General features: G+C 33.3%; 1 protein-coding gene across 5 annotated transcripts in view; it reads right to left on the bottom strand.

Moving 5' to 3' along the window:
* RUNDC3B (RUN domain containing 3B) overlaps positions 1–27,023 on the bottom strand; it is a 165,416-nt gene that overhangs the window by 101,001 nt on the left and 37,392 nt on the right. For 3 of the 5 annotated variants that reach the window (XM_058524838.1, XM_058524840.1, XM_058524839.1), the window contains exon 3: positions 2,118–2,251. In XM_058524838.1, coding sequence (XP_058380821.1) covers positions 2,118–2,251 — 134 coding nt within the window. Of the gene's footprint in view, positions 1–2,117; positions 2,252–8,351; positions 8,403–27,023 lie in introns of all 5 variants that reach the window. The other 2 variants (XM_058524841.1, XM_058524843.1) reach the window with 1 other exon arrangement.

Raw genomic sequence — 27,023 nt, 5'->3', positions numbered from 1 at the left:
TCCCACATACAGCAACTAGAGGGATGTGCAACTATGACATACAACTATCTACTGGGGCTTTGGGGAGAAAAGGGGGAAAAAAATGGAGGAGGACTGGCAATAGATGTTAGCTCAAGGCCAGTCTTCTTCAGCAAAAAGAGGAGGATTGGCATGGATGTTAGCTCAGGGCTGATCCTCCTCACAAAAAAAAAAAAAAAAAAAAAGAGGAAGATTGGCAACAGCTCTTACCTCAGGGCAACTCCTCCTCAGCCAAAAAAAAAAAAAAAATTGGATATAGGAACAATAAACTTAGAAACTACACTTTTGAAAGATGATTGTTATATTTTTGTTTATTATACAGACATGTAATTTATAAGTTTATAATTGTGAAATAATGAATTGAATTATGTCAGTCATAAAACTGTACATATCTATTTCCAATCTCTATTTTCTACTTAGGTTTCATTCTGTAATTCTTAAATGTCAAAAACAGTAAGGAAAGCTACTATGAAAATCCAATAAAATAAATAAATAAAACTCCTAAACTAAAGCTGATATGGCTTATATCAGCAGCTCAGACTTTTCACAATTTTAAAAACACTAAAGATCCCAAAGAGCTTTTATATAGGCTACATCTATCCATATTTACTGTACTATAAGTTAAAATTGGAAACTTTTAAAATGTTAGGTAATTAAAAAAAATAATAAACCCATTATATGTTAACATAAATAACATATTTTTATGAAAAATAACTATGTTTTCCTAAACAAAAATACTAGTGAGAAAAGTGGCTCTGTTTTACATTTTTTCAAATCTCTTTAATGTATGGTTTAATGAAAGAGAACTATATATCTGCTTTTGCATTCAATCTGTTACAATGCATTATTTTAGTTGAAGCATATGAAGAAAATCTAGCCTCATACAGATACATAGTTGGAAAAAGGAATCATTTAATAGCCTTTTCAGATAATTGTGGATATTCTCCTTTGATTATACATCAAAACTCAGTAAGTGATAATTTCTTAAAGATTAGTTGAAACATGGAATATAACCATATCATTCAATTTTTCATACTGTATTACATTAAATCCACTGGTCCATCTTGCACTTTGACTGGATCTTTTACTCATGCATGATTTTATAATTCCACGCATCAGTCATTTGGAAAATATGAGTTATGTAGGTCTACCAAATGTTGACACATTTCATTAAACAATTAAAAAATACATTTGTTAATATCAACATCAATGTTTTCAGAAAAGCTGATATCATTGGAGGGAAGGGAAGCTATCAAGCTTAAGATGGTGAATACAAATTTTCCAAAATTCTAATTTTTATTTGAAAGCTTTAATTTTACCCTCAGCAACAAATACTGTCAGCTGCTTTCCTGGAAGTAACAGGCTCACTTCACTCTATTTTTATTCAAGAAATGTCTACCAAATGCCTAAGTCTAAAAAACTATCTAGTTTTGTACTTTTAGTACAAAAACTAGTTTGTATTTTTTTCTTTCAAGGAAAAATAGTATTAGATATCTGACAAAAACGTCTAGTTCAGCTCACATTCAAATAACTGCATGAGTACTTTTCCTTGAGGCAATCATCATATTTCAATATGCTGCAGAAATGCTTTATGCATACTTCCCATTTTGTCACTCAGAATATTAAAAAAATGGGGACTCAAGGATTGAGAGTTAATAAAATTAATAATGTTTACTGCATCATCATGGACACTCTTAAGTGAAACCAGCTTTTTTATTTTTTAGACTGAGTGCATGGTGGGTAGGAACTCAATGACTACTAGTATAGCTTGATGCCACTGCTTTTATTCGTGCTAAGGCACCAGCAATTTTACCCACCATTGTGCTTCTTAAAAAAGAAATTCATAGTGACTAGCTTTCTACCTTCCTGCTATTCATAAGGCAACAGTGAAGATTCAAGAGCATTCTAAAGTAACTACACGCAATAAAAAAAAAAAAAATGGACACAAGCCTCTGAAAGATGTTAAATTTGCTCAAGCGCTTAATTCCAACAAAGAAAAGAAAAATATTTTATATAGCAAAGAGTTCAAAATTTTTTATTTGGGTCAAAATTGTTTAGGATTAGATTATACACATTACATATTATTATTTATGTCTTACCTTAGCTCTAGAGGAACTGACATTTTCCATATTTTCAATGCTGCAGATACAATTCTGTGAAACTTTCCGGCAAGCCACTCTGATATAGTCCCAGAAGCTACGAGGACTCTCATAACCAAACCAGGTTACTTGACCTTCAGGAGACAAATTGTAATACAAAATAAAAGAAAACTAGACTAGAAAATTCAAAATGCAAGAAGATTACAATTCTGAAAAATAAAAGGCAACATAGTGTGCCACAGTGGAAAGCGTACTGACCTCAGAATCAAAAAGCCTTAAATCTGGTCCTGTTCTACCTTTATCTAGTGTTGTTACTTTGGGCAATTTATTTAATGGATCTGGATTACAGTTTTCTCAACAGTAAAATCAAACAATAAAATAAAAAGGAGCTAGACACTAAAAAATCTCTTGCAGTTTAATATCCTCTATTCTAATATAGTCTTTTAGATAGCACACAGAAAACCTTCCTTGTGGTTCTAGTTAAGCATTAATTTAAACATCACCAGTTCCATTCTAAAGCTTTCTCTATCTAGAAAAATAGAAAAAAAGTAACACAACCCTTCTCCTCCTCTTGATAGGGATACTTCAAAGAAATCAAACAATGTGTGGTCTATCCTATACGTAAACATAATCAATTAGAATCCTACATTCACTAATCATTCATAATCTTCTACCCAACCATTCTCATCTATAAGGCCATAAAGCTCCCCTCTAACTATCATTAATCTGCTCTCTTCTAGTCACCAATCCTTGAAAAGTCCTTCAGGCATTTACCATTCTAATCTTTCAGATTTGGGTAATCATGTGTCTGTTCATGAACAAATGTTCTTTTGTGTGTATCTTATATTAGTATTAATATTTCCATGCAGGACTTTGAGTAGAACGTCCACGGGAACCATTCTGTACTCCTAATATTTTTAAAGGAGATATGAAAGACATCTTAATACTTTCTTCAGTTGTCTGGAATGATTACCTAGGAAAATTGTTCAATCTTAACGTAGAAAAATTTGCTTTTATATGTTAAAATCTGTGCTTTCTCGTTTTGAATTAATTATTTATTTATCTCAAATCTTCCCTTCCCCAGTAAAAGCTTCTCTCTAGCAACATCAAAAGTATTCCGGTCAGCAAGCACCAATTTAGGAGCAATGTCTGAAATGAGATTTGAGTGGTTCTCAACCATGGCAGCCCATAAGAATAACCGGACTGCTTTTTAAAAATACTCATGCCTGGGGGCTGGTCCGGTGGCGTACCGGTTAAGTTCGCGTGCTCTGCTTCAGCAGCTCAGGGTTCGCAGGTTCGGATCCTGGGTGCGGACCAAAACAGCGCTTGTCGAGCTATGCTGTGGCAGTGCCCCATATAAAGTAGAGGAAGATGGGCACAGATGTTAGCCCAGGGCCAATCTTCCTCAGCAAAAAGAGGACGATTGGCAACAGATGTTAGCTCAGGGCTAATCTTCTTCACACACACACACAAAAATACTCATGCCTGGGCTCCACCCAAATTAAATAATCAGAATCTTTAGGGGAGGGCGCAGGCATTGGTATTTTTAAAAAGATTCCCCTGGTATTTCTAATAATATATTTATTGTTAATCAACCAATAGAAAGCCTACATATCACGATAGGTAACTCCTATTCATCATTCAGAACATTTTAAAGGCCTCCTCTTCTTGTAAGCCATGTGTCATCTCCACAGTGGGTCAGTTCCCCTCTATAGAGTGCTGGATTAGCACCCTATGCTTACTTATCCTTATAATTATCTGTTTACTGGATTGTCTCCCATATTAGGTGGTAAGGTCACTAAGGCAGAGATTGTGTCTTATTTGTCTTTAAATCGATCTCTAGCACTTGACATAATGCTTGGCTCACAGTAGGCATTCAATAAATATTTGTTAAACAAACCAGTTGGCAAATCAGCACAAAACAGATCAACTTAATTGCAATGCATATAAAAATCTGAATTTTAAAAATCAAATTAGTATCTTTTTACAGTAACAGTTCAATGACAATCTAGTATCAAGATGTCTGCATGGTAGATTACAAGTATCAAATATTCCCGATAAAAATATTTACCTTTGTCTATATATAAATAAAAATACAAAAGTATCTATAAATCCTTACTCAAATATCTATATAACTCAAATTTCCCTTTAAAAATCAAATCTTACTACCAACAAACAGAAATCTATATATAGGAATATTTATAATTTCCCTTCTTCCTCTCAATCTCTCCCCATCACTGCCCTTTGCCCCCTCTCTTCTTAAGTTAAAAAAGCTCCTGGAACAGTGTCTCAATACAGTTTGTATTTAGGGCAATTTTCTTATTATCAATTTGTCAGTCATTTGGAGAGGAGACAGGATGCCTAGTGGTTAAGAATACGGGCTTTTGAATCAGGCAGACCTGAATTAGATCACTTTCTAGCTATGCGATCTTGAGCAAATGACTTAACTTCACTCTCGAAGTCTGGGTTTCTTCCATAATATATTTGATAATAATGGTAGTACCCACATGATAACACTATTGTGAGGATTAGATGACATAACGTATGTGCAGCAAATAGTATATAGCATAGGACAGATGTTAACAATTATTACTACTGTGATTACTATTATCATACAAATAGTTAAGGACCCAAGCTCTCCTTGCACCACAAACAAGTGGGAATGAGATGCAAAGTTATGTTTTTCCCATTGCTTGCTGAGAATCTAGAAAAATCTTTAAAACTTACTCCGTAATCCAACCTTTTCCCATATTAACCATTCTAAATTTACCTCCCTAAAAGGTTTCTAGTCTCAAATAATTTTCCTTGGCTTCTATTAATTGAGATCATTCCATAATTTAAAAATGAGAGGTATAGTTGCCAGACCTCCCTCACGCAAGAGTACTACACACTGGCAGGGATCTTAAAGAAAAGGATATCACAAGGTTTCTCTGGTGACTTTATTTTAAACCTCATAAATATGACATAGCTAAGGAAAATAATTTATGAGAAGTTTTAAAGTAAAGCTGTCAAAAACCAAGAAAATATAACAAAGCCCCATTTTGGAGGAGGGGAAACAAAGATATAGAAAAACTAAAAATCTAGGCTTAGGTTAAACAGACAGGGAATGGACACTAAATCCTGCACTAAATCCTTAGGACTCTTGCTATGGGTGGGATACGCTCTCTACAAGATTTTTACCCAAAAGATAATAAGATTTCCAAGATTACAAACTGAGAAATGAGACAATTAACAGAATGACCTATCATCATGACTTGCAGGGCCTTAAATAAACCAGTAGTATCTTCACAACACTTTTATCTACTCAACAAACTAGACGTGAGGATGACTTGGCTTGATTCTGCCTTCCCTTCTCTTCCACGTGCATCATTTCCAAAGTGAAGTTCTTAATTCAAGACACTGAACTTTTCACATTCAGAATGATCTGCTTTGATTAAGAGAAGATGGATTCCCTTGTTAGAACTTCCAAACAAACTCTCATGTAAACTGTCAGTACCCTAGAATTTTACTTAAATAATTAAATAATTTCTACATCTATGAAAAGGGTTGAATTTAATTAAAAATAATACAAGTGTTCAATTAGTTGAGATATTATTATTCCACATCACTTTTATTTAAACACAGAATAACTGCTAACAAAAGATGTACTTGGGCTATTAGTGTGTAACCAGTATTCAACAGAAAAATTAAAGAACAATGCTACAAGCTAATCATGTCTTTAAAAATAACTATTAAATAAATAATCACTCCCAAGATATTCTCATTTCCTTTAAAAATAACCACAGAAGCAAATCACATAGCAAGAAACTGACTAGTCTATATTTTGAAGAAATTTTATTCCAGAGATATGCTGTCACTAACAGAATTCTCTTTTTAAAGCTCTTGATGTATATAGGTGTATAATATGCTTTCAATCACATGTGTTCCTAGAAGTTGACTTTTTAACCAATGACAAAGTTAAATAAGATTTTCAAAACTTATTCCCATCCCATGAATCCAACTCTAATTCATTTTAGGCACAGAAATAAGAGGTGAAAAGTTTGCTACACTAAAAGGTGATCTGCTGCTAACCAGCTATGTGATATCTTTCCCACTAAACTGCCTCATTTTAGGCACCTAAAAATGGCCTGCGATCTCTAGGGTCTAACGTTATTCTAAAATTACTCTTCTATATTATTTCTATGCTTCTGTTTTGCTTATATCTTATTTTATGGCGAGAATGAGACGTTTTAAGAACAAGAACTAAAATTTCAAAAGTGGTTCTCTACTAAGTAGTGGCTAATGATACATGACTTTTTGACAATATAATATAAAATATAAATGAATCTGTTAAGTGACTTCCTTTCTCCAGCCTCTGTATTAATGCTTAGCTATGTAAAGAGCAAATGAAAAACTAGTCTCACAAGGTGAAGTTCTGTTAGTGTTACAATACATCACCTAGATAACAATATCAAAGACTATTACCTTGGAGCTGTTATTCATCTAGACAAGCAATAAGAGAGAGTCCCATCAGATTTTAACAAACCACTCTGATATCACTGCAAAAGTTTTCAGATACTTAAAGGAAATTGGTTATCTGTGGATTTATTGTTTCCAATATATTAATAGTTAGATATTTAACTTTTCACTTTTCACTTTAAATTTTGTAGCAGCAATCCCAAATTTCTTACTGCTAATTTATGAAAGTTAGTTTAATATTTTCCATGATCTTTTTACTAAACAGAGAAAATTCCCATTTCTGCAAGAGGTCAGAATCTTTTCCTTTAAAAAAAAATATTAGTTGACGTTCATATTTATTAGACCACTCAGCTTTAAAGGTAAAATTATGACCTTAATTAACTTTCTAAATAAAATCTCATATTAATATTCTTAAAAAATAAAACAAATTTAAACACTTTGAAAATAACTTTACACTTTAAGCTGAATATTAAGAAGTCTGAGTCTAGATTAGATACTCAATTGTACTTATATTGCTAGCTCTGTATGTTACTTACAGGATGCATCAAGTAAATCATTTAGCAACTATGAATCACAGTTGCTAATCTATAAAATGTAATTATTATCCTCTGTTCCTGACAATTAATGTTTTGTTCACTGGTAAGGAATTTATCACAAACAAATAACTACAGTATGTATCGATCCCATAAAAATTAGTCAATTCTTAATCTTCCAAAATAAAAAAAATTAAGATAACCAGGTTCACCAAAAATCTGAAAATTGAATTTGACTTAATAGCCTTTTTTATCCCAGTAATTTTACCATCATTCCAAGTTGAGTACACAGGTTTTGTTTCTTTCTTCCACCAGTGTTTTTAACATAAGATTTAGAATACTGGCAGATTGAATTAGAGTACTTAAGGCAGAAGTCCATACAGAGAACTACACATAAAAGTGTAGTCCTGAAGAAATCAAGCATAATTTGTTTCAGTAGTGATTGAAGCTATACATAGGGAACATAAAACAAAAGAAATTGTTTAAAAATGATTACTTGTGGGAATTAGGATTGAGGAAATGAGAAGACATTCATTTTCTACTTTCTATCCTTTGTCTTACTGTAATCTTTAAGAATAATGACTATGTATTTCTTTTCTAATTAAAAAATATAATAAAAGGCTAGGTCATAAGTACAGAGGCCTAGAAGTGTTTTGCCTACAGCAGGAAATCAGTAAAAAAGTTCTGAATAAATGAATAAGGAATGATTCTACCTGGGAGAAAGGAAACTAAGGAATATATCCCACTAATGGTTTATGAATGGCAAAGCAGTTATTGTTGATAGCACCCACGTATGTTTTACTGAGTGACTTCGGAAAATTCACACAGCTTTCCTGAGGCTCCAGTTTGCATGTAAGACAAATATTATTACACAGCACTTACAAAATTGAGGAAACAACCAATAAATCTTATATCATTAAGAGTTATAATAAAATTTAAATAACACAGATATGCATGATTAATAAAATAGTGCTTAAAACCACAGAACTTAATAGAAACATGAAGGGAGTTACATGGGAGAGGGAGAGTAAATAGATTATTGTATGGGTTTACAAGATTTTAATTTAAAAATTAGCATAAGCATTCTTGTGCCTTCTAGATTAGCAAAAACAAAAACAGAAAGCTTTGCAAAACCCATGCAGTGTACTAAAAAAGATCACTTAACTGATACAGCCCTCCCCAGTAAGTCAATTCCATGCTCCCGTGCAGCTCAGTGGCGGGAGACATCACCAGCACAGAGTACCTTGAAGAGGTATTTGGAGATGAGCCAGCCATCTGCAACTTTGGGAAATCTCTTTAAAAAAATGAACAACAACAACAACACACAGATATTTAAGAAACCTGCCACCAAGTTTACAATTGCAAACTGAATAGTCCAAATAAGATGGCTACACATAATCTTGATGCAGTAAACACTACTTTTACCTGATAAATAAAATGAACTCAATTAAGATGAATACGAACTTTACTTGACAAGTAAATCAAGCTGGTCCCTTGTAGCCTATTCTATTGGAGAGGCTAGGGTGTGGGTAAGTCATAGACCTAGTGAGAAGCAACTGTGCCCTGTTCACTTTCACCTCCATCATTCTTTCTCAAATGTAATAAACTGATAATGACAATGCAAAATGAGCAAAAGCTTGACTGAATTCATTAGCTTTGCACCTCAGAATTGGTAAGTTCTCTTTTTTTTTTTGGCCTAAGGAGAGTTAAAGTGGTATGTTTTTTTCTCTGAATTATGAGAATAGCACTTAGTATATCTAGTAAAATGTTCTTCAGTTTAACCAATATTGAATAAATGCTTACTCTATGCAAAATACTGTTTTTTCCCCTACAGCTTCCAATTATTGCTTAACAATCAACATCTGGAAAAGTACTATAAATTCTTGCTGTGTTATTTGGAAATTCCTAGTATAATTTACAGGAAAACTCCAAAGGCAAATTTCTGAAGTCACATTCCCAAAAAATGATATTTTCTTCTCTCGTAAGCAAATACTGAAATCTCCAATAGGACATGGTCCCACACCTTTCCAAATACTTAGACTCTTTATGAAACCAAATAAAAACAAAACAAACACAGTCAGTAATGTAAGAAAAATGAAAGAAAGGAGATATACACAGTTGTGCTATTGCTACATCTATGTCTCTACCATTCACTCTCTATCCTCCCACCTCCATTTGTAACATTTTAAACAAATATTAAATTTGGAAATACATATCCAAAAGGATCTATAATTTGGTACCCTAGTTGAAGCCCATATTGGAACATAATGCTCTTGCTACAACTACAACAAACAAAAATGAAAATTTCTCAGCATTAGAATGTAAATCATAACAGAATGCTTTTCACTGCACATATTACGAACAGCAATTCTTAATGTTTAAGTCACATTTTTTCTATCTCTGTCTTGAAAACAAAGTTATGTATCTTATTTGTAGTCATTTACATAATTAAAAAGTTATCAAAGTAGAGACGATTTCCAGGAAAGTCTAACTTAAAGGAATATTACTTCAAAAAAATGTATCAAATAAGACATATCATATCTAAATTTATGTCATGGCTTAATCAATCCCTGGTATAAAGTGGGGAACAATTATGGAATCTATTACAAAACTCAATTTAGAGATTAGAGTTTTTTTTTTTTTTAAAGCTGATATTATGTTAGGCTTTATGCCCTGGTTATGCATATTATTTTGATCTTGGCTGTGAAACACCATGTGAAAATAAAAAAAATTAAAATATTTTCACTTATTTATAGGCATTAATTGCTTTAATTGTAATTTAATGTCTTACTCTAGGTCAGTTATAAGCAACCAGAAGCATCCAGGACAAATGACAATCCACTAAATTTCAAATTATCTGTAGTCAAATTTCAACAATTCTCTCATGTTATAGATGAGAAAGGAAAGGCCCAGAGAGAGCCTGCCTACACCCAGCACATCTCTGTTCCCTGTAACCTCATGCTGATCTACGCCTTTGGCAACAGACAAGATCTGACAGATGGAGAGAATCAGTCAGTTGGTTATGAGTTTACACTGACAGCCTCAGAAATAGGAAAAATAATGGGGCAGTAAACATGTAGTATGACTGGGGTAAATATTTTTCATATAAAATTTCAATTCTCAGAATAATTGCTGCCAAAAAATATATATATAAGTGAACAACAAAGCTAACATTATTTCAGAGTGGTCCAAGGAGTGCTCGTTTGTAGAAAAGCTTTTCATTTGCAACTGAAATAAAACTTTTTGTTTTAAAATAGATAATATTAAATATTTATTTATATATTTAATTTAAATATACTTATTATATAAGTATATTATTATTATTATACTTATTATAAGTATATTTAATTAAATTTATTTATATATTTAAAATACAAAATGTTAAGAGAAAGTGAAACAGTATTTTACCTTTAAGTAGCTTAGAAAAACAATTGAGATAAGACTAAATAAACAGAAAGTGTTTTGTTCAAGAACAAAATTCATTCAAAAGCACCATTATAATCATATCATACATAGTCATAGGTTTTATCTAGTTTCTGAAATTTCAGCCAAAAGAAGAATCTACGCAGAGATGAATATGCAATAAAAGAACACTTAATCATACTGAAGATATAATATTTTCTGACCCAAAAAGCATATTTTCAAAAACAAATAACTGAAAATAAATGCAACTCTATAATCTTTTCATTAATGTAGAAATTGGCCCTCATATAGAAAAGATTACTGACCACTGCTTTAAACCAATGAATCTGTCTTGGTGATAGACTGAATATAATTCTCATCCATGAATATGATACTTATTCTTCCATTTCTTTCATGTTAGCCCTTGTTCCAACTTTAGCTTTCTATTCATTTCGATTTCTTTGATGACTGAGCTACATTATCACGATTGATAAAATTTGATAAATGTTAACAACTATGTAGAAGGTGAACTTTTTGCCTTTGCTACTTTCAGTCTAATTTTCTCTCTTTCTCTGTGTGTGTATATATTTTTCTAATTGAGTTACAAGTAGATGACTTTAGGGCCGGCCCCGTGGCTTAGTGGTTAAGTGAGTGCGCTCCACTGCTGGCGACCCGCGTTCGGATCCCGGGCTCGCACCGACGCGCTGCTTCTCTGGCCATGCTGAGGCCGCGTCCCATATACAGCAACTAGAAGGATGTGCAGCTATGACACACAACTATCTACTGGGGCTTTGGGGGGAAAAAATAAATAAATAAAATCTTTAAAAAAACAAACAAACAAACAAAAAAAAACAAGTAGATGACTTTATTTTTAAATGATCCAAGATGGATTCTTGAAAAGATCCCTACATGGATCAATTTGTAACCTGACTGCCATTTGTAAGGCAAATAACAAAAGTGATTATAAATTATCAAATAGTAATTCAGAATTTTCACAAGTTTTCTTTTTAAATTGGCAATACCAGATAGAATATATTCTATTTTGTCACTGACAATATTAATGCAAGTTCTTACTGTTTGAAATTTTGACTCTTCAACCACATATTTATATGTAAGAGAAAAATCATTCCGTGAAGCCATAGTTAAATTGCAATATGCACTGTAATTCAGCTAACAATGAAACAATATTATTTTCTTTTCTATGCGGCCATTTTTCATTTCTTAATAGGTTTGAAAATAAAATGTAATATTATATATAACAAACTTTTAAAAGATTGCTTTAAAACACCATTTACAGGTAGATGGTAGATATGTTAGAAACAAAAGTATTTGTTCATTGATTCAACAATTGTAAAAAACTAAGTACCAAAAACATGCAAATATTTTACATTTGAAAAGTCAAAGTTACTTTGAAGGAAAGAAATGTAGGAAGAATTTTAATTAAAAAATATTCGATTACATGAATGACAACTCATTGAAATCAGAAAATCAGAAAGATGTGGGAACTGAAATTATGATCTTCTCCAAAAATGAACTGAAGTCCATAAAATTGTGCAATCTTTTCCCTGTTCTATAGAATGAGAAATATTTACTTCCTTTAAAAGAGAAATATTCGAGCATTAAAAGTGATCAAAACTGTTGCTAGTATTATGTAACAAAAACATTTAACAAAAGCAACTTTCCATTACTTAAAATAAACCAAACATGACTTGATAATTACAAGTACTGTAAGTTGCTCTATGCTAATCTGCAAAAATCATAGAGTCAAACTGGAAATGTCCCATTATTTTTCTGGCAGAAACTCAAAGGGCTACAAACACAAATAAACAAATACAAACCATCAGAGACCACCAATTCTTGCTAAATGCAAGAATTTGGATCATCTGGTAGAATCATAAATGTCTTTAACTTTCTCATATACTAAAAAAAGACATTAAAAATATCTTATGCAGGGGCCGGCCCGGTGGCGTAGTGGTTAAGTTCGTGCACTCTGCTTTGGTGACCCGGGGTTCCCAGGTTCGGATCCTACACACTGCTTATCAAGCCATGCTGTGGTGGCGTCCCACATACAAAAAATAGAGGAAAATTGGCAAAGATGTTAGCTCAGGGACAATCTTCCTCACCAAAAAAAGAAAAAAAATCTTACGCAGTTTTATCACTAGTAGTATTATTTAAGTCTTTTCATAATATTTTCTTCTATGTGGTACACCCCCTAGAAGCCATATCTAAACTTAGAATCCTTTGATTTGAAGGGGTTTTGAAAGTGAAGTTCATGCAAAATAAACTTGAAAAATTCTCCAGAGATAACAAAGTTTAAAACCATTAATAAATCTCTCATTTCTATAAATAAATATTTAAATTTGGGGGTTAAAATGACTCCCTGAAAATTCTGGTTTAGTTGTAAAATATAAAGACCATTTTGTCTATATCTCCTAAGAAGTACAAATACTTGAGATATTTTCTTGCTCTTCACCCAGAAATGCCTACAGCAAATACAGTAATTAAGAGTACTATGACAATCATATAGCTCCAAACAGAAGCAAATAACCAAGTATGTGAGGATTGTGTATTTTAGAATTTTAGACATTCAAAATTATATAAAATGTTACAAAACTAAGACAAGAAAACTATTTCAGATGTTTCAAAACAAATAATAAACCCTCAAATGAAAAATGATAAGCATAAAATGAAATAATAAACTATCAATAGTAATTACGTAAGAAGACTAATATCAAGGGAGAAAAAAGGTCATTATTAACCAAAATGGGCTATATAAAAACCAGTTCCACATGATGTGAATAGTTTTTTTCTATTCTAGGATAAGTAAGAAAATTCACTCCATAAAAGAAACAGAGAAAGGTCATAATCAGGAAATCAGAGAAAAAAAGATTAATAAATATGAAAATATATTCAATCTCATTTGCAAATACAAATTAAAATAATAAAAATTTTTATATATTTCATATTAATAGAAGGCCAAAAAAGATATTTCCCCTTATCAAATTAAATATTAAAAATATTAATGGTACAATGAACACATAAGAAAAACAAAAATCACATACGTTATTGTCAGTACAACCTTTCTGGTAGACAATAGTGCAACAGATATTAAACATAATATAGTACATATATCAAAATGTACACACCCTTTGATTTCAGTAATTACAATTCTAAGACTGCATTAGCTATTATTATTAACAGGAAATAATTTTATTTTATTTATTTATTTTTTTGCTGAGGACGATTCACTCTGAGCTAACATCTGTGCCAATCTTCCTCTATTTTGTACATGGGTCACCACAACAGCATGGCTACTGACAAGTGGTGTAGGTTCGCACCTGGGAACTGAACCCAGGCTGCTGAAGCAGAGCGCGCCAAACTTAACCACTAGGCTACAGGGCTGGTCCCAATAGGAAATAATTTGAAAGAAATTAGAAAATTATGTAAAGATAAATATTCAGTGATACATAACAGCATGCTTAGGAAAGGGAAAATTGAGGAAAAAATAAATACAAAATTAACTATGGTTCATTCACATAATGGAAATTATGCGCTTGTTAAAAATGAAATGGAAATATACTCAAGAGAATAGAAAACATATATTCAAATGAAAACCTGTACATGAATGTTCACAGCAACAATATTTATAACAGGAAAAAAGTGGAAACAATCTGAATGTCCATTAAATGAATAATGGATACACAAAATGTGGTGTATCCATATAATGGAATATTATTCAGCCACAAAAAGTAATGAAGTACCAATACATGCTACAACATGGACAAACCTTAAAAACAATATCCTAAGTGAAAGAAGCCAAACACAAAAGGCCATGTACTTTACGATTTCATTTACATGAAATGTCCAGAATAAGTAAATCCATAACGACCAAAAGCAGATTACTGATTTCCAGAGGATGAGGGGATGAGAGAAAAGGAAGTGACTGCTTAATAGGTATAGAGGTTCTTTTTAGGGTGATGAAAATGTCTGGAACTAGACAGTAGTGATAGTTGCAAAACGTTGTGAATGTAACAAAAACTACTGAAATGTACACTTTAAAATGGTTAAAACAGTGAATTTTATGTTATGTGAATGCAATTTCAAGTTTTAAAATATTAAAAAACAAAATGAAATGGAAAATATAGTATGGTCAATATACTAAGGGCAAAATACATATAACAAAGAAAATATAAAAATAGATACACACTCATGCATATACATATATAACATACATGATACATATACAAAGGTGTTACTTGCAATTATATCTGGGATTTCTGAAAGTTTTTATTAATACTTCCTGCAGCATTATATTTGAACCTCTTGTCATTTTTATGAGTAGTAAGGGAATGAAAGAAGGCAAAAAATGATTGGTAGCCCAAGAAGACAGAAGTATATACTACACAGAAAGACGGTAAATTAAAGAATCGTGATAGAGCTTTATTCTTTTCTTTTTCTTTTCTTCCTTCCTTCTTTCTTTTTTTAAAAAGGTTGTAGACCTTAGTAGACCATTAACAGGGATGCAAACAAAGTCAAGTAGTCTATATGGCTGTTATGGGATAAAATCTTAAAATGAAGAAAGAGGCTTTTCAAAAGGCATCAGAAAAAAAAAGAAACAATGAGGGTTACAAGCTTAAGAGTAAATAAAGTATAGGAATATGACTTAGATAAAAAAACATAGATGAAGAGCATGGAAATTTGAATGATACTTAAATTTTTCCACTTACTAACCTTTTTCACCATACTTGCTTTAGAGACTAAGGCTTTCTAGTTTAAGAATCTACATAGTTACTTATTTACTACTGAACCTTAAATTTACTATATTGTATAGAGGTTAATTTTATCCCCTATGCAATTTAAGACACTGAACCAAATTTACCATGCTACATATAACCCTAGATGTTTCAAGAATTACTTGAATATTATGATTTTCTGACATACAAAATCTGCTGAAGCTATCCTAAATTTCAAAGTACATAACTTAAAAGGGTGTTTTCTCAGAGTGGCCTTGTCCATTGTCTAAAACCCAAACTCTGGTAACCTTCAGAGCCACTTTCTTATCTCTTGTATCATGTTTTGGCCTGAGTATATGGGTATTGGGTGAGTTGTGTTCATATGTTACTACAGAAACAATTGAAGTCTCATTTTGTGCACAAACCAAGAATCAAAAGTTGGAAAACCTTCAAAAATTAACAAAGAAAATTCAAAAGCCAAATGGTCAGGTTCAGCTGTACCCATTGTTTCAAACAGTGTTTATACTGTACTTCAAAAGGTGGCCTCATGGGGAGGTAACTATTTATCATCTAAGTCAGGAAGAGCTTTGAGGTTCAAGCCAGTGTTCCTGAGCAATGCTTAGGTATCATAAGAGTTCAACTGGATTGGAGAAATTCTAAAATGTCATGTCACAGGCATTCTAACTTGTTTTAAGAGTCTGAATGCAGATGCTATCAGAAAAAAAAAAAACACCAAAGATTATAACTCTTGCACCAAGAATTCTATTTTCCAACAAATATTCACTGAGTGCCTACCATATCCCAGGCACTGTTCTAGAGATGCGGGATACATCATGAACAGAATCGACAAAAATCTTTGCCCTGGTGAAGTACAGGTAAAGAAAGACCATAAACAATAATCATAATAAGTAAATCACATAATATGTTAAAAGTTAAGATTTAAAAAAAAAAAAGTAGCGCAGGGAAAAGAGGTCAGGAGTGCTTGGGGTGAAAGGAGGGGAGGGGAATTATAATTTAAAACATGATGGAAGGGTTAGGCTTCAATGAGCCGTTTTAAAACCAACGGGGGAGTTAACCATTCGGATAACTAGAACGGTTTTCGGCACAAAGGGAACAGCCAGTGCAATAGTGGACTGCATTATGGCAGGACTGTGCCTGGTATCGTCAAGAAAAAGCAAAAGATCAATAAGGCTAGAGCACAGTAACTTAAAAACAAAAAAAGGATTCACTGTTCACAAGTATAATTGGAAAACAAGGTTCTGAATCAGGGCAAAATCTGAATTGAATGTGAGTCAGCAAGCCCAATGTTAATAAGTATAATTAGCAGATTAATTCACAGTAAATTTGAAACTGTCTAATTCTACTTGATCATTTTTTTAATAAATGGTATATTACTAATTGATAGTCTGTAGTCCTCTATGATACTCAGAAGCTTTTCATTTTAATCAGTTATTTTCCATATAGCCTTTTACAAATTCACTATTGTATCCCATTCCCACACCACCTAGCTGAAGTTTCCCACTAAACTTTATATTTTCCTTAAACTGTCTGGCCTGCCAGTCCATAATCAAAGCCAGAGATGACATTTTAAAGAATTAAATTTTAGTTTTCATTTGAGGCACTTTTATGCCTCTTTTCTATGTGAAGCCTTCCCTGACCCATCCAAGTAGAACAGATTATTCACTCTTTTGTGCTACATCACACTCATTAACACTTGTATTATGACTCAATGACACTAGTATACACCATTATTTGTTAATGTATCCTTCTTCTGCCCTCCAAGATTGAGTTTCATGTGAAAGCATTCCCTATTAATCTTTGTATCTTAAGACTCCAGCACAGGGCCTAGATGGATTGCTAAATAAGAGAATGAATGGGATAAAGAGAACACAGTATGTATGTGTGAAAAAGACTAGGAGGAAAAAATGCAAGTGAAAAAAGAAAAAAAGAGGAAGGCAGCTGTGAATGTCAAATTTAAGGCATCTGCTCCAGAAAAAGAATAGGGAACTCATGTTATGACTCATTTCCAAAGCAGAGGAAAAGTAGGAGTTACATCTAGCCAAGAAAAATGTAGAAGGGTGATGGTAATGTTCCTTGAGGTTTCTTTCTACTGTGCTCCATAACAAACTACCCAACTTGCTAAAGTAACTGGGGATCAAGGAGTGGGAATTTTAAGTATTAAAATGAAAAAGCAAGATCCTCCCCATTTTAAAATGTTTTAATGGGAAGCAATAGAATTTTGGGGAGCTGTAAATATATTTTTAACTTACAGTAGATTCACTGTTGGTATACAGTTCTATGAAAAAATTCAAGGAGTCATGTAACCATGACCCTAAGACACATAACAGTACCACCACCCCAAAAAACTTCTTCATGTTGACACTATATAATCAACCCTCACACACCCACCCTCTAATCCCTGATACCACCGATCCTGTTCTCTGACACTATAGTTTGGCCTTTTCTAGAAGGTCATATAATTGGAATTATACATTATCTAACCTTTAGAGTCTTGCTTCTTTCATTTATCAGACTGCATTTGAGAGTCATCCATGTTGCGCGCAGAAACAGGTTTTTTCCTTTTTATTGCTGAGTCTGTCCATTGTGTGTGCGTGTGTGTGTCCACTGGGTATGTAACAGTTAGTTTACCCATTCATCATATAAAGGACATCCGGGTTGTTTCCAGTTTTTGACAATTATTTATAAAGCTGCTATAAATAGGTCTTTGTGTAAATATAAGTTTTCATTTATCGTGAGTAGAGGAGTGAGAAACCATTTCACATTCCCACAAGCAACACATGAAAGTTCCAATTTCCCCGCATCCTCACTAGAACTTGGATTAGTCAGGTTGTATCTTCCTAAGTTTTGTTAGGATTCGTCTTTCAAGAAATCAGTACATTTCATTCAAGTTGTCAAATGTATGGTCAGAGTTGTTCACAGTATTCACTTATCCTTTGACTGCAAGGTCTCTAGAGATATGCCCTCTTTCATTCCTGATATTGGTAATCTGTGTCTTGTCTTTTTCTTGGTCAGTCTAACTAGAGGCTTATTAGTTTTATTGTTTTCAAACAACCAGCTTTTCACATTATTGGTTTTATCTATTGTTTTTGTGTTTTTAATTTCATTGATTTCTGCTTTTATCTTTATTATTTCCTTCCTTCTGCTTGCTTTGGGTTTAATTTTCTTTTTTAGTTTCTTAAGGTGGAAGCTTTGATTATTGACTTTAGACCTTTCTTCTTTTCTAATATATGTTTTTAATGCTTTAAAAATCCCTCTAAGCACTGATATAACTGCATCCCACAAATTTTGATATGATGCATATGATTCATTTTTTCATTCAGTTCAAAATACTTTCTAATTTTCCTTGAGATTTCCTCTTTGATCCAGGAGTTATCTACATTTTTAAAAAATTTCCAAATATCTGGTGATTTTTCAGACACCTTTCTGTTCTTAATTTCTAGTTTAATTCTGTTATAGTTAGAAAACATACTTTGTATGATTTCAGTTCTTTTAAATTTAAGGCTCGTGTCATGGCTCAGAATAAGATCTTTTTGAATGTTCCACTTGCCCTTGAAAAGAATATACATTCTGCTGTTGTTGGGTGGGGTGTTTTATAAATGTCAATTAAGTCAGTTGGTTGATAATGTTGTTCAGCTCTTTTATATCCTTATTGATTTTCTGTCTACTTGATCTATGGATTATGATGAGAGGAGTAGTTGCCAAGTACAATTGTGGATTTTTCTATTTTCTAATTCTCCAGTCAGTTCTATCAGCTTTTGCTTTTTGAAGTTCTGTTGTTAGCTGCATACATACTTAAGATTTGTCACATCTTTTTTTTATTATGTAAATATCCACCTTCAATCCCATGAATTTTCCTTGTTCTGAAAGCTACTTTGTCTGATATTAATATAGTCACTCCAACTTTCAATTAGTTTCTGCATCCTTTTACTTTTAACTTACCTGTATCACTATATTTAAAAATGGGTTTCTTTATATATTCAGTCTTTTTTTATTCAGTCTTTTTTTTTCCCTCCAATCTCTTTTAATTGGTATGTCTAGACCATTTATATTTATTGTAATTACTAACATGGTTGGATTTAGGTCTACCATTTTGTTGTTTGTTTTCTGCTTATCTTGTCTTGTTTTTCCTGCCTTCTTTTGGATAATTTAAATATTTTTAGCATTCCACTTTAATTTATTTCTTGCCTTTTGGGTAAATCTCTTAGTTTTGATAGTCACTGCTTTAGGGATTACAATACAATAATCTTTAACAATCTACTTAGAGTTAATATTTTACCATCTTAAGTAAAATATATGACCACAAAGGTCCCTTTACTTTCCACTCTGTCTCAAATGTCACTTATATTATATATGCAAACATTGAAACCTCCCAAGTAATGTTACGATTTTCGCTTTCAAGTCATATTTTAAAGATCTTAAGAAGATAAAAAAAATCTGCTATATTTACTCAGATATTTACCATTTCTGTTGCTCTTTCTTCATTAATGAAGTTTCAAGTTTCCCTCTGCTATCATCTCCTGCTAGCCTGAAGAACTTCCATTAGCATTTCTTTTAGACCAGGTCTGCTAGCAGCAATTCTTAGTTTTCCTTCACCTGAGTATTTCTCTATTTTGCCTTCATTCTTGAAGTATATTTTCACTGGATATAAAATTTTGAGTTGGCAGTTCTTTTTTTCAGAACTTTAAAGATGTTGTTCCATTATCTTCTGTCTTCCACGGTTCCTGATGAAAAACCTGCAGTCATTTGAATTGCTGTTCCCTAAACATAATGTATTATATTTCCCTGGCTGCTTTCAAGATTTTTTCTTTATCTTTTATTTTTAGAAGTTTGATTATGATGTATCTGAGTGGTTAACTTTGAGTTTATCCTTTTAGGGATTTGCTGAGCCTCTTGAATCTGTAAGTATATGTCTTTCCCACATGCAGAAACTTTTAGCTATTAACTCTTCAAATGTATTTTCTGCACCAGTCTCTTCCTCCTTTCCCACTGCAACTCATATGACATGAATGATATACCTTTTGCAATTGTCCAACAGGTCCCTAAGGCTCTGTTCATTTTTCAATATTTTTTCCCCTCTCTTCTTCAGATTGGATAATTTCTATTGATCTATTTTCAAAATCATACACAGCTTTATTTTCTCCATTCTGCTATAAAGCCCCATTTAGTGAATGCTCTGTTTCAGATATTGTACTTTTATGTTCTAAAATTCCCACTTGGTTCTTTTTGAGGTTTTTATTTCTCTATTCAGAACTTCTGTTTTTCTATTCATTTCAAGAATGTTTACCTTACATCTTGGAGCACAGTTATAACAGGTGCTTTAACATCTTTGCCTGATAAGTATACAATTAATTGCTTTTGTATTCTGCTCAGAGTTTTTAGCTGCAATCAGTAGGTGAATGCTATGAACTGAATTGTATCCCCCCAAAGTCATATGTTAAAGACCTAACATCCAATGTGACTATATTTAAAGATAGAGCCTATAAGGAGGTAATTAAGGTTAAATGAGGTCATAAGGTGAGGCCCTAAATCGATAAGATTAGTGTCCTTATAAGAAGAAATATCAGAGCGTTCTTTCTCTCTGTCATATGAGGACAAAGCAAGAAGGCGAACATCTACAAGCCAGGAAAAGACTTCTCATCAGAATCTGAATCAGCCAGCATCTTGGTCTTGGACTTATCAGTCTCCGGAACTGTGAGAAATAAATTTCTGCTGTTTAAGTCACCTAGTCTGTGGCATTTTGTTATAGCAGCCTGGCGGACTAAGACAGAGAGTTAGGGGGGCCGGCCCTGTGGCGTAGCGGTTAAGTGCACACGCTCTGCTGCTGGTGGCCAGGGTGCGGATCCCAGGTGCGCACCAATGCACTGCTTGTCAGGCCATGCTGTGACGGCATCCCATGTAAAGTGGAGGAAGATGGCCACAGATGTTAGCCCAGGGCCAGTCTTCCTCAGCAAAAAGAGGAGGATTGGCATGGATGTTAGCTCAGGGCTGATCTTTCTCACACACACAAAAAAAGAGAGAGCTAGGATAGTAGCAGACTTACTCCATCTTGGCTAGTACCATATGTTCAGTTAGTTTTTTCAATAGTAACTTCTGAAGGCTATAATGTCATAAAATGTACAGCATACTAAAAGACATAAGATAAACAGGACCCATGCTGGCTAAAAAAGAATGCAGTAGAAAAATAAGGAAAGTTTCCTTAGGAAATTTTCCAGAGATAAGAAAAATGAAATGGAGAGTTCAGAATGCAGTAATACATAGTAGAGGAAGGAGAAAAAACACCTGTAGGGAAAGCTTATTAATAACTGGCTAGATAGAAGGAAATAAAGAGGAAGCAAAAAGAAGAATGCAGCTGAAGTGGAAAATGAAATGGCTACTCAAATAATAGTTTCAATGGATAATAACCAGAAGTAGACCTCATGCTCAAGTAGAAAAGAACCTTGTACCTAAAAGAACAAAAAAGTAATTAAAATCTAAGGCTAGAGGATGTAAATGGATGGATTTATGTAAGGAGATGGACATAGTAAAAAGGGGGTGTGTAAACTTAAAATACATATATAATACATTATATACTGTATTACATAAATACTAATATATAATATAGTGATTATATATTATTATAGCATATATAATATAGGATATACAGATAGATATACATATGTTGAATATTTTTTAATGAAAAAATTTTTTTAATTACATGACAATAGAGGCTATCTAAAAGGAACCAATGAATACTTAAAATTAGGGCCACGCTTGTTTTATCTCAACATTATATACTTTACCCATTAAATTTAACTGTTCACCCAAATCAACAACAAAGGGTAAGGATAACTTTCAAAGAAGAAAAGAAGAGAAAGTTTTGGAACTCTCTTTAGAGATAGTAATAATTTGCCCATGGAGTGGAAAATATGGTATTTCAGGAAAATCTTCCTGCTATGCAACACAAAAGAAAACGACAGATAATTAGAAATGCTGGATAAAATATAATAAATACACTTTCAAACATAGTAAACATATGAAAAAAAATCACAGAAATCCTTAAGAGGCCAAAAATGAAAAATAAACAGAAAATAAGGGAATCTATAAAAACCTTAAAACTGAATGCACCAACATAGATTCATAACATAGAAAGCAAAAAGAGACATCTCTATAAGAATAACTTGATAAATCCATCAGAATAACAAAATAGTTTAATATTTCTAAGTTATTAATAGATCTAGCCAACAAAAATGTGAATAACATTTGAAAAACATAATCAACTAGAGAATACACATTCTTCTGAAGATGGAATATTTATTAAAACTAACTATAAGCTAGGCCATTAAGCAAATCTTAAAAATTTCAAAAAATCTGCCATACAAAACAAATTTTCTGACCATAATTTAATTAATATAGAAGTAAAAATGAAAAGATAAAAATTTCTGTTTTCAGAAACATTCAAAATAAACTTTCAAATAACACATAAGCCAAAGAAGAAATAACGAAAAGCAGAAATTACTTCAAAATGAATATTAATGAAAATAACAAATATCCAAATTGATAAATGTAGCCAAATCAGTACCTGAAGAGAAGATTGAAAATTAATCTGCTAAGAGTCCAACATAAACAGAATACACTCAAAGAAGATATAATAGAGGAAATAATAATGTCATTAGCATACATAAATGATCAACAAAGCCATAAGTTAGTTATTTGAAAGTAATAAAATTGAGAAATCTCTGACAATACTGTTCATGAAAAAAGAGAAAAAGAACTAATAATATTGGGGATGCAAAAGAGGACAAACAAGCTGACATCTGTGTGGAAAATAATACCAGGTATTCACTGATAGAATTTTTGTTTCACTCCTTAACAGCAGCTTGAATGAAATATGCCATACCCTTCAAAGTGGGGGGATGGCTGGCAAGTCCTGAGGGTAGGAAGCAGGTTTTTTAAAAAACAGAATCTTAGCTTTAACAGTGTTATAAATACATGAATATGTGCCTTAAGTTTTAGTCTTTAGATCTCTTGAGGGAGATTAACTTCTTAAAGCCATTCAGCTGAATTTATCTATTTTAAATGTCATACTGAAAAGAAAAATTGCAACTAACTAGAGATTAAATGATTAAGAGGATATAGAAGAAACTGACAACTGTAGAATAGAATATAGGAGAAATCAACATGCTAAATAGACCTGTAAGCATTAAAGAAAGTAAAAGTGAATTAGTAATTAAAGCGCATGTGTGCACGTGCATGCACATGCACACACACCACTTGACCCATAGTTTTTAGTAGCAAATTCTCCTAATAGACGATTCCAAGCTTATGCACAATTCTTCTGAAGAATAAAAGAAGATAAAACACCTCCAATTCATTTAATGAGGCCAATATAATCTTGATTAAAAAAACCAAAACAAGTACAAAACAGAAAAATTACAGACATTTTACTTATAAACAAAAAACCAAAACTCCAAAAATATTAGCAAACTAAATCCTAAATCGGGCAAAGTATATTAAAACAATACATGAAGCTTAAGTTGGATTTATCCCAAGAATATACAGATTATTTAACATTAGAAAAAATATTGATATAATTTTTCACATTAAAAAAATTAAAGGAGACTTCTGGATTCAGACAAGATACAGTAGATGCAGCTTTTTCCCTATAAATACAACTAAAAGCCCTAGACATTATACATAAAACAAACATATAAAACATATATAAAACAAAGAAGATTTTGAAGGTGGAGAACAAAAGGAACACTGGTTAGGGACCTTTGAACCCAAGAAATGACACAGCATCAAGTTCCCTTGCCTCATATATCCCAGACTGTGTGCTGGACAAACCAGCAACCTGAAACAATAGGCTTGCCTTCTCCACTTGAGTTTTCTAAATAAAGTTTGATGGTCAAAACAACAACTATAACACCGTCTAATGTGGTCTAAGTATATGTAGGGGAAAGGTTTAAAACAACTATATTATAAATGGGGAGAGTAAAGGGACATGAAGAAAGGTAAAGTTTTTAAATTTCAGACCAGAAAATGATAACACTAGCATACTGTGGTAAGTTATGTATATATAATGTAATATCTAGAGCAATCACTAAAAAATCTATACAAAGAGATACACTCAAAAACCTTATAGATAGATAAAAATGGAATTCTAAAAAATGTTCAAGAAACCCACCAGAAGACAGGAAAAAGAAAACAGAGAAACCAAAAACAGAGGGACCGGGGGTCAGCCCAGTGGCGTAGTGGTTAAGTTCACGTGCTCTGCTTTGTAGCCTAGAGCTTGCCGGTTCGTATCCTAGGCACAGACCTACACACTGCTCATGAAGCCATGCTGAGGCGGTGTCTCACACAGAAGAACTAGAAAGGACATACAACTATGATGTACAACTATCTACTGGGGCTTTGGGGAGAAAAAAGGAAAAAAGGAGGAAGATTGGCAACAGATGTTAGCTCAGTGCCAATCTTCCTCACCAAAAATAAATAAATAAATAAATAAATAAACAAACAAGAGAGGGAACAAACAGAAAACTAAAGATAATAGAAAGCCTATTGTATTTACCTATATTTTTGTTTACCACGTTCTTCTTTCTAAAAGCTTCTTCTTTTATCATCTCTTTTCTGCTTAAAGAAGGTTCTTTAGCTATTATTTTAGGGTAAGTTGGCTGGTAACAAACTCCCTTAGTTTTCCTTCATCTGAGAATGTCTAGATTTTTCCCTTCATCTGTGAAGGATAATTCTGCCGGATATAGGATTCTATGTTGCCATTTTTCTTTCAGCAGTTGAAATAGGTGCTTTCACGGTTTCTGGTGAGAAATCTGCTATCATTCAAATTGTTTTTCCCTTATAGCCAGGGTATTGTTTTTCTCTGGCTACTTTCAACATTTTTTTCTTTGTCTTTATTTCTCAGAAGTTTAGTTATGATGTGTCTTAGCATGGATTTTCTTGGATTTACTCTGTGATTCACTCAGCTTCTTGAATGTATATGTACATGTCTCTTGCCAAATTCAGGAAATTTAGAGCCATTAATTCTTTGAGTACATTTTCAGTCTCTCTCTCTCTTTCCTCTCTGTCAAGGACTCTGATGACAGGAATGGTAGATCTTTTGTTATAGTCCCTACAAGTCCCCGAGGCTCTGTTCATTTCTTTTTTAGTCTATCTTTAGACTATTTTTAGTCTCTGTTATTTAGACTAAGAAATTTCTATTGTTCTGTCTTCAAGTTCAATGATTCTTTCCTCTGTCCTCTCCATTTTCCTGTTGAGCCCATCTACTGAGCATTTTATTTTGGTTTTGTATTTTTCAGTATCAAAATTTCCATTTGCTTCTTTATATCTTCTATTTCTTTGCTGAGGTCTTCTGATTTTTCATTTGCTTCAAGCATGTCTGTAATTGCTCACTGAAGCATTTAATCATGACTGATTTATTATATTTGTCAGTAATTCTAACACCTCTGTCATCTCAGTGTTGACATCTATTGATGGTCTTTTGTCATGTAATTTGAGATCTTCCTGGTTCTTGGTCTGACAAGTGATCTTCGAATGAAACCTGGACATGTTCATATTATGTTATGAGACTCTGAATCGTATTTTTTTTTGTGAGGAAGATCAGCCCTGAGCTAACACTCATGCTAATCCTTCTCTTTTTGCTGAGGAAGACTGGCTCTGAGCTAACATCTATTGCCAATCCTCCTCCTTTTTTTCCCCCCCAAAGCCCCAGTAGATAGTTGTATGTCACAGCTGCACATCCTTCTAGCTGCCATATGTGGGATGTGGCCTCGGCATTGCCGGAGAAGCGGTGCGTTGGTGCGTGCCCGGGATCCGAACCCAGGCCGCCAGTAGCGGAGCGTGCACACCTAACCTCTAAGCCATGGGGTCGGCCCTCTGAATCGTATTTAAACCTTCTGTTTTAACTGGCTTTTTGTGATATTGCTCTGGCAAGGGAAGGTGGGGGGGTACTGCTTCATTACTGCCAAGTAGAGGGAGAAGTCCAAGTTTCCCAGTTGGCCTCTACTGACATTTGAGCGGGGAGTCCTCATTACTGCTGGGTGGAGGTGGGAGTTAGGCTTCCCAAATGGTCTCCACTGATAATGCACCAGAGGTAGCCTCGTTACCATTGGGTGATGGTGAAAGCCATAACTCTCCAAAAGGCCTTTTCTGACACAACCTCCAAGCCTGGCAGGAAAGCAATAACACTTCATTACTGCTGGGTAAGGATGGGAGTCCAGGTTCTCCGTTGACACATTGTTGGGGTCGGTGGGGAGAAAAGGTTCACAACCAGCTAGGAGGAAAGAAGTCCCAGCTCTCTGCTTGGCCTTCTCTGATACCACTCTAATGGTTGTATTGGGACACTCTGTTACCTCATGAGGGTGGAATTCTAGGTTCCCCACTCAGCTTTTTCTGGCCTGAGTCGGGGTAGTGCCACAGTCTTCCTGTGGTATTTGGCTGAAGTACAGCAGATACTGTCTAGAAGTTTTCCATGATGCTAGGCTATTCTATTCCTGGACCTTTAGCTAGAGAGAGCAGGCCATTGTTGGGACTTTTTTTTTGTTCCCGTTGATGCTTGTAGGTTACTGGCTTATCTAATACCCGGATTTGGATATATGAGGCAACCAGAAAATCCAAGGAACCTATCATGTCATTCCTAAGGTCCTGAAATCCCTAGACAGTCTTCCTTTCTCTACCTTTCAGAGTCTTTTTCTGTTTGTTTTATATATAATATCCAGAGTTTTTGGTTCTACTTAGTGGGAGAAATAGTGAAAAGTATGTTCACTTCA

Source organism: Diceros bicornis, chromosome 3 (assembly GCF_020826845.1).
Source record: "Diceros bicornis minor isolate mBicDic1 chromosome 3, mDicBic1.mat.cur, whole genome shotgun sequence".
NCBI lineage: Eukaryota > Metazoa > Chordata > Mammalia > Perissodactyla > Rhinocerotidae > Diceros > Diceros bicornis.
The sequence above is the reverse complement of the archived record's forward strand: the minus strand, read 5'-3'. Positions and strand labels throughout refer to the sequence as shown.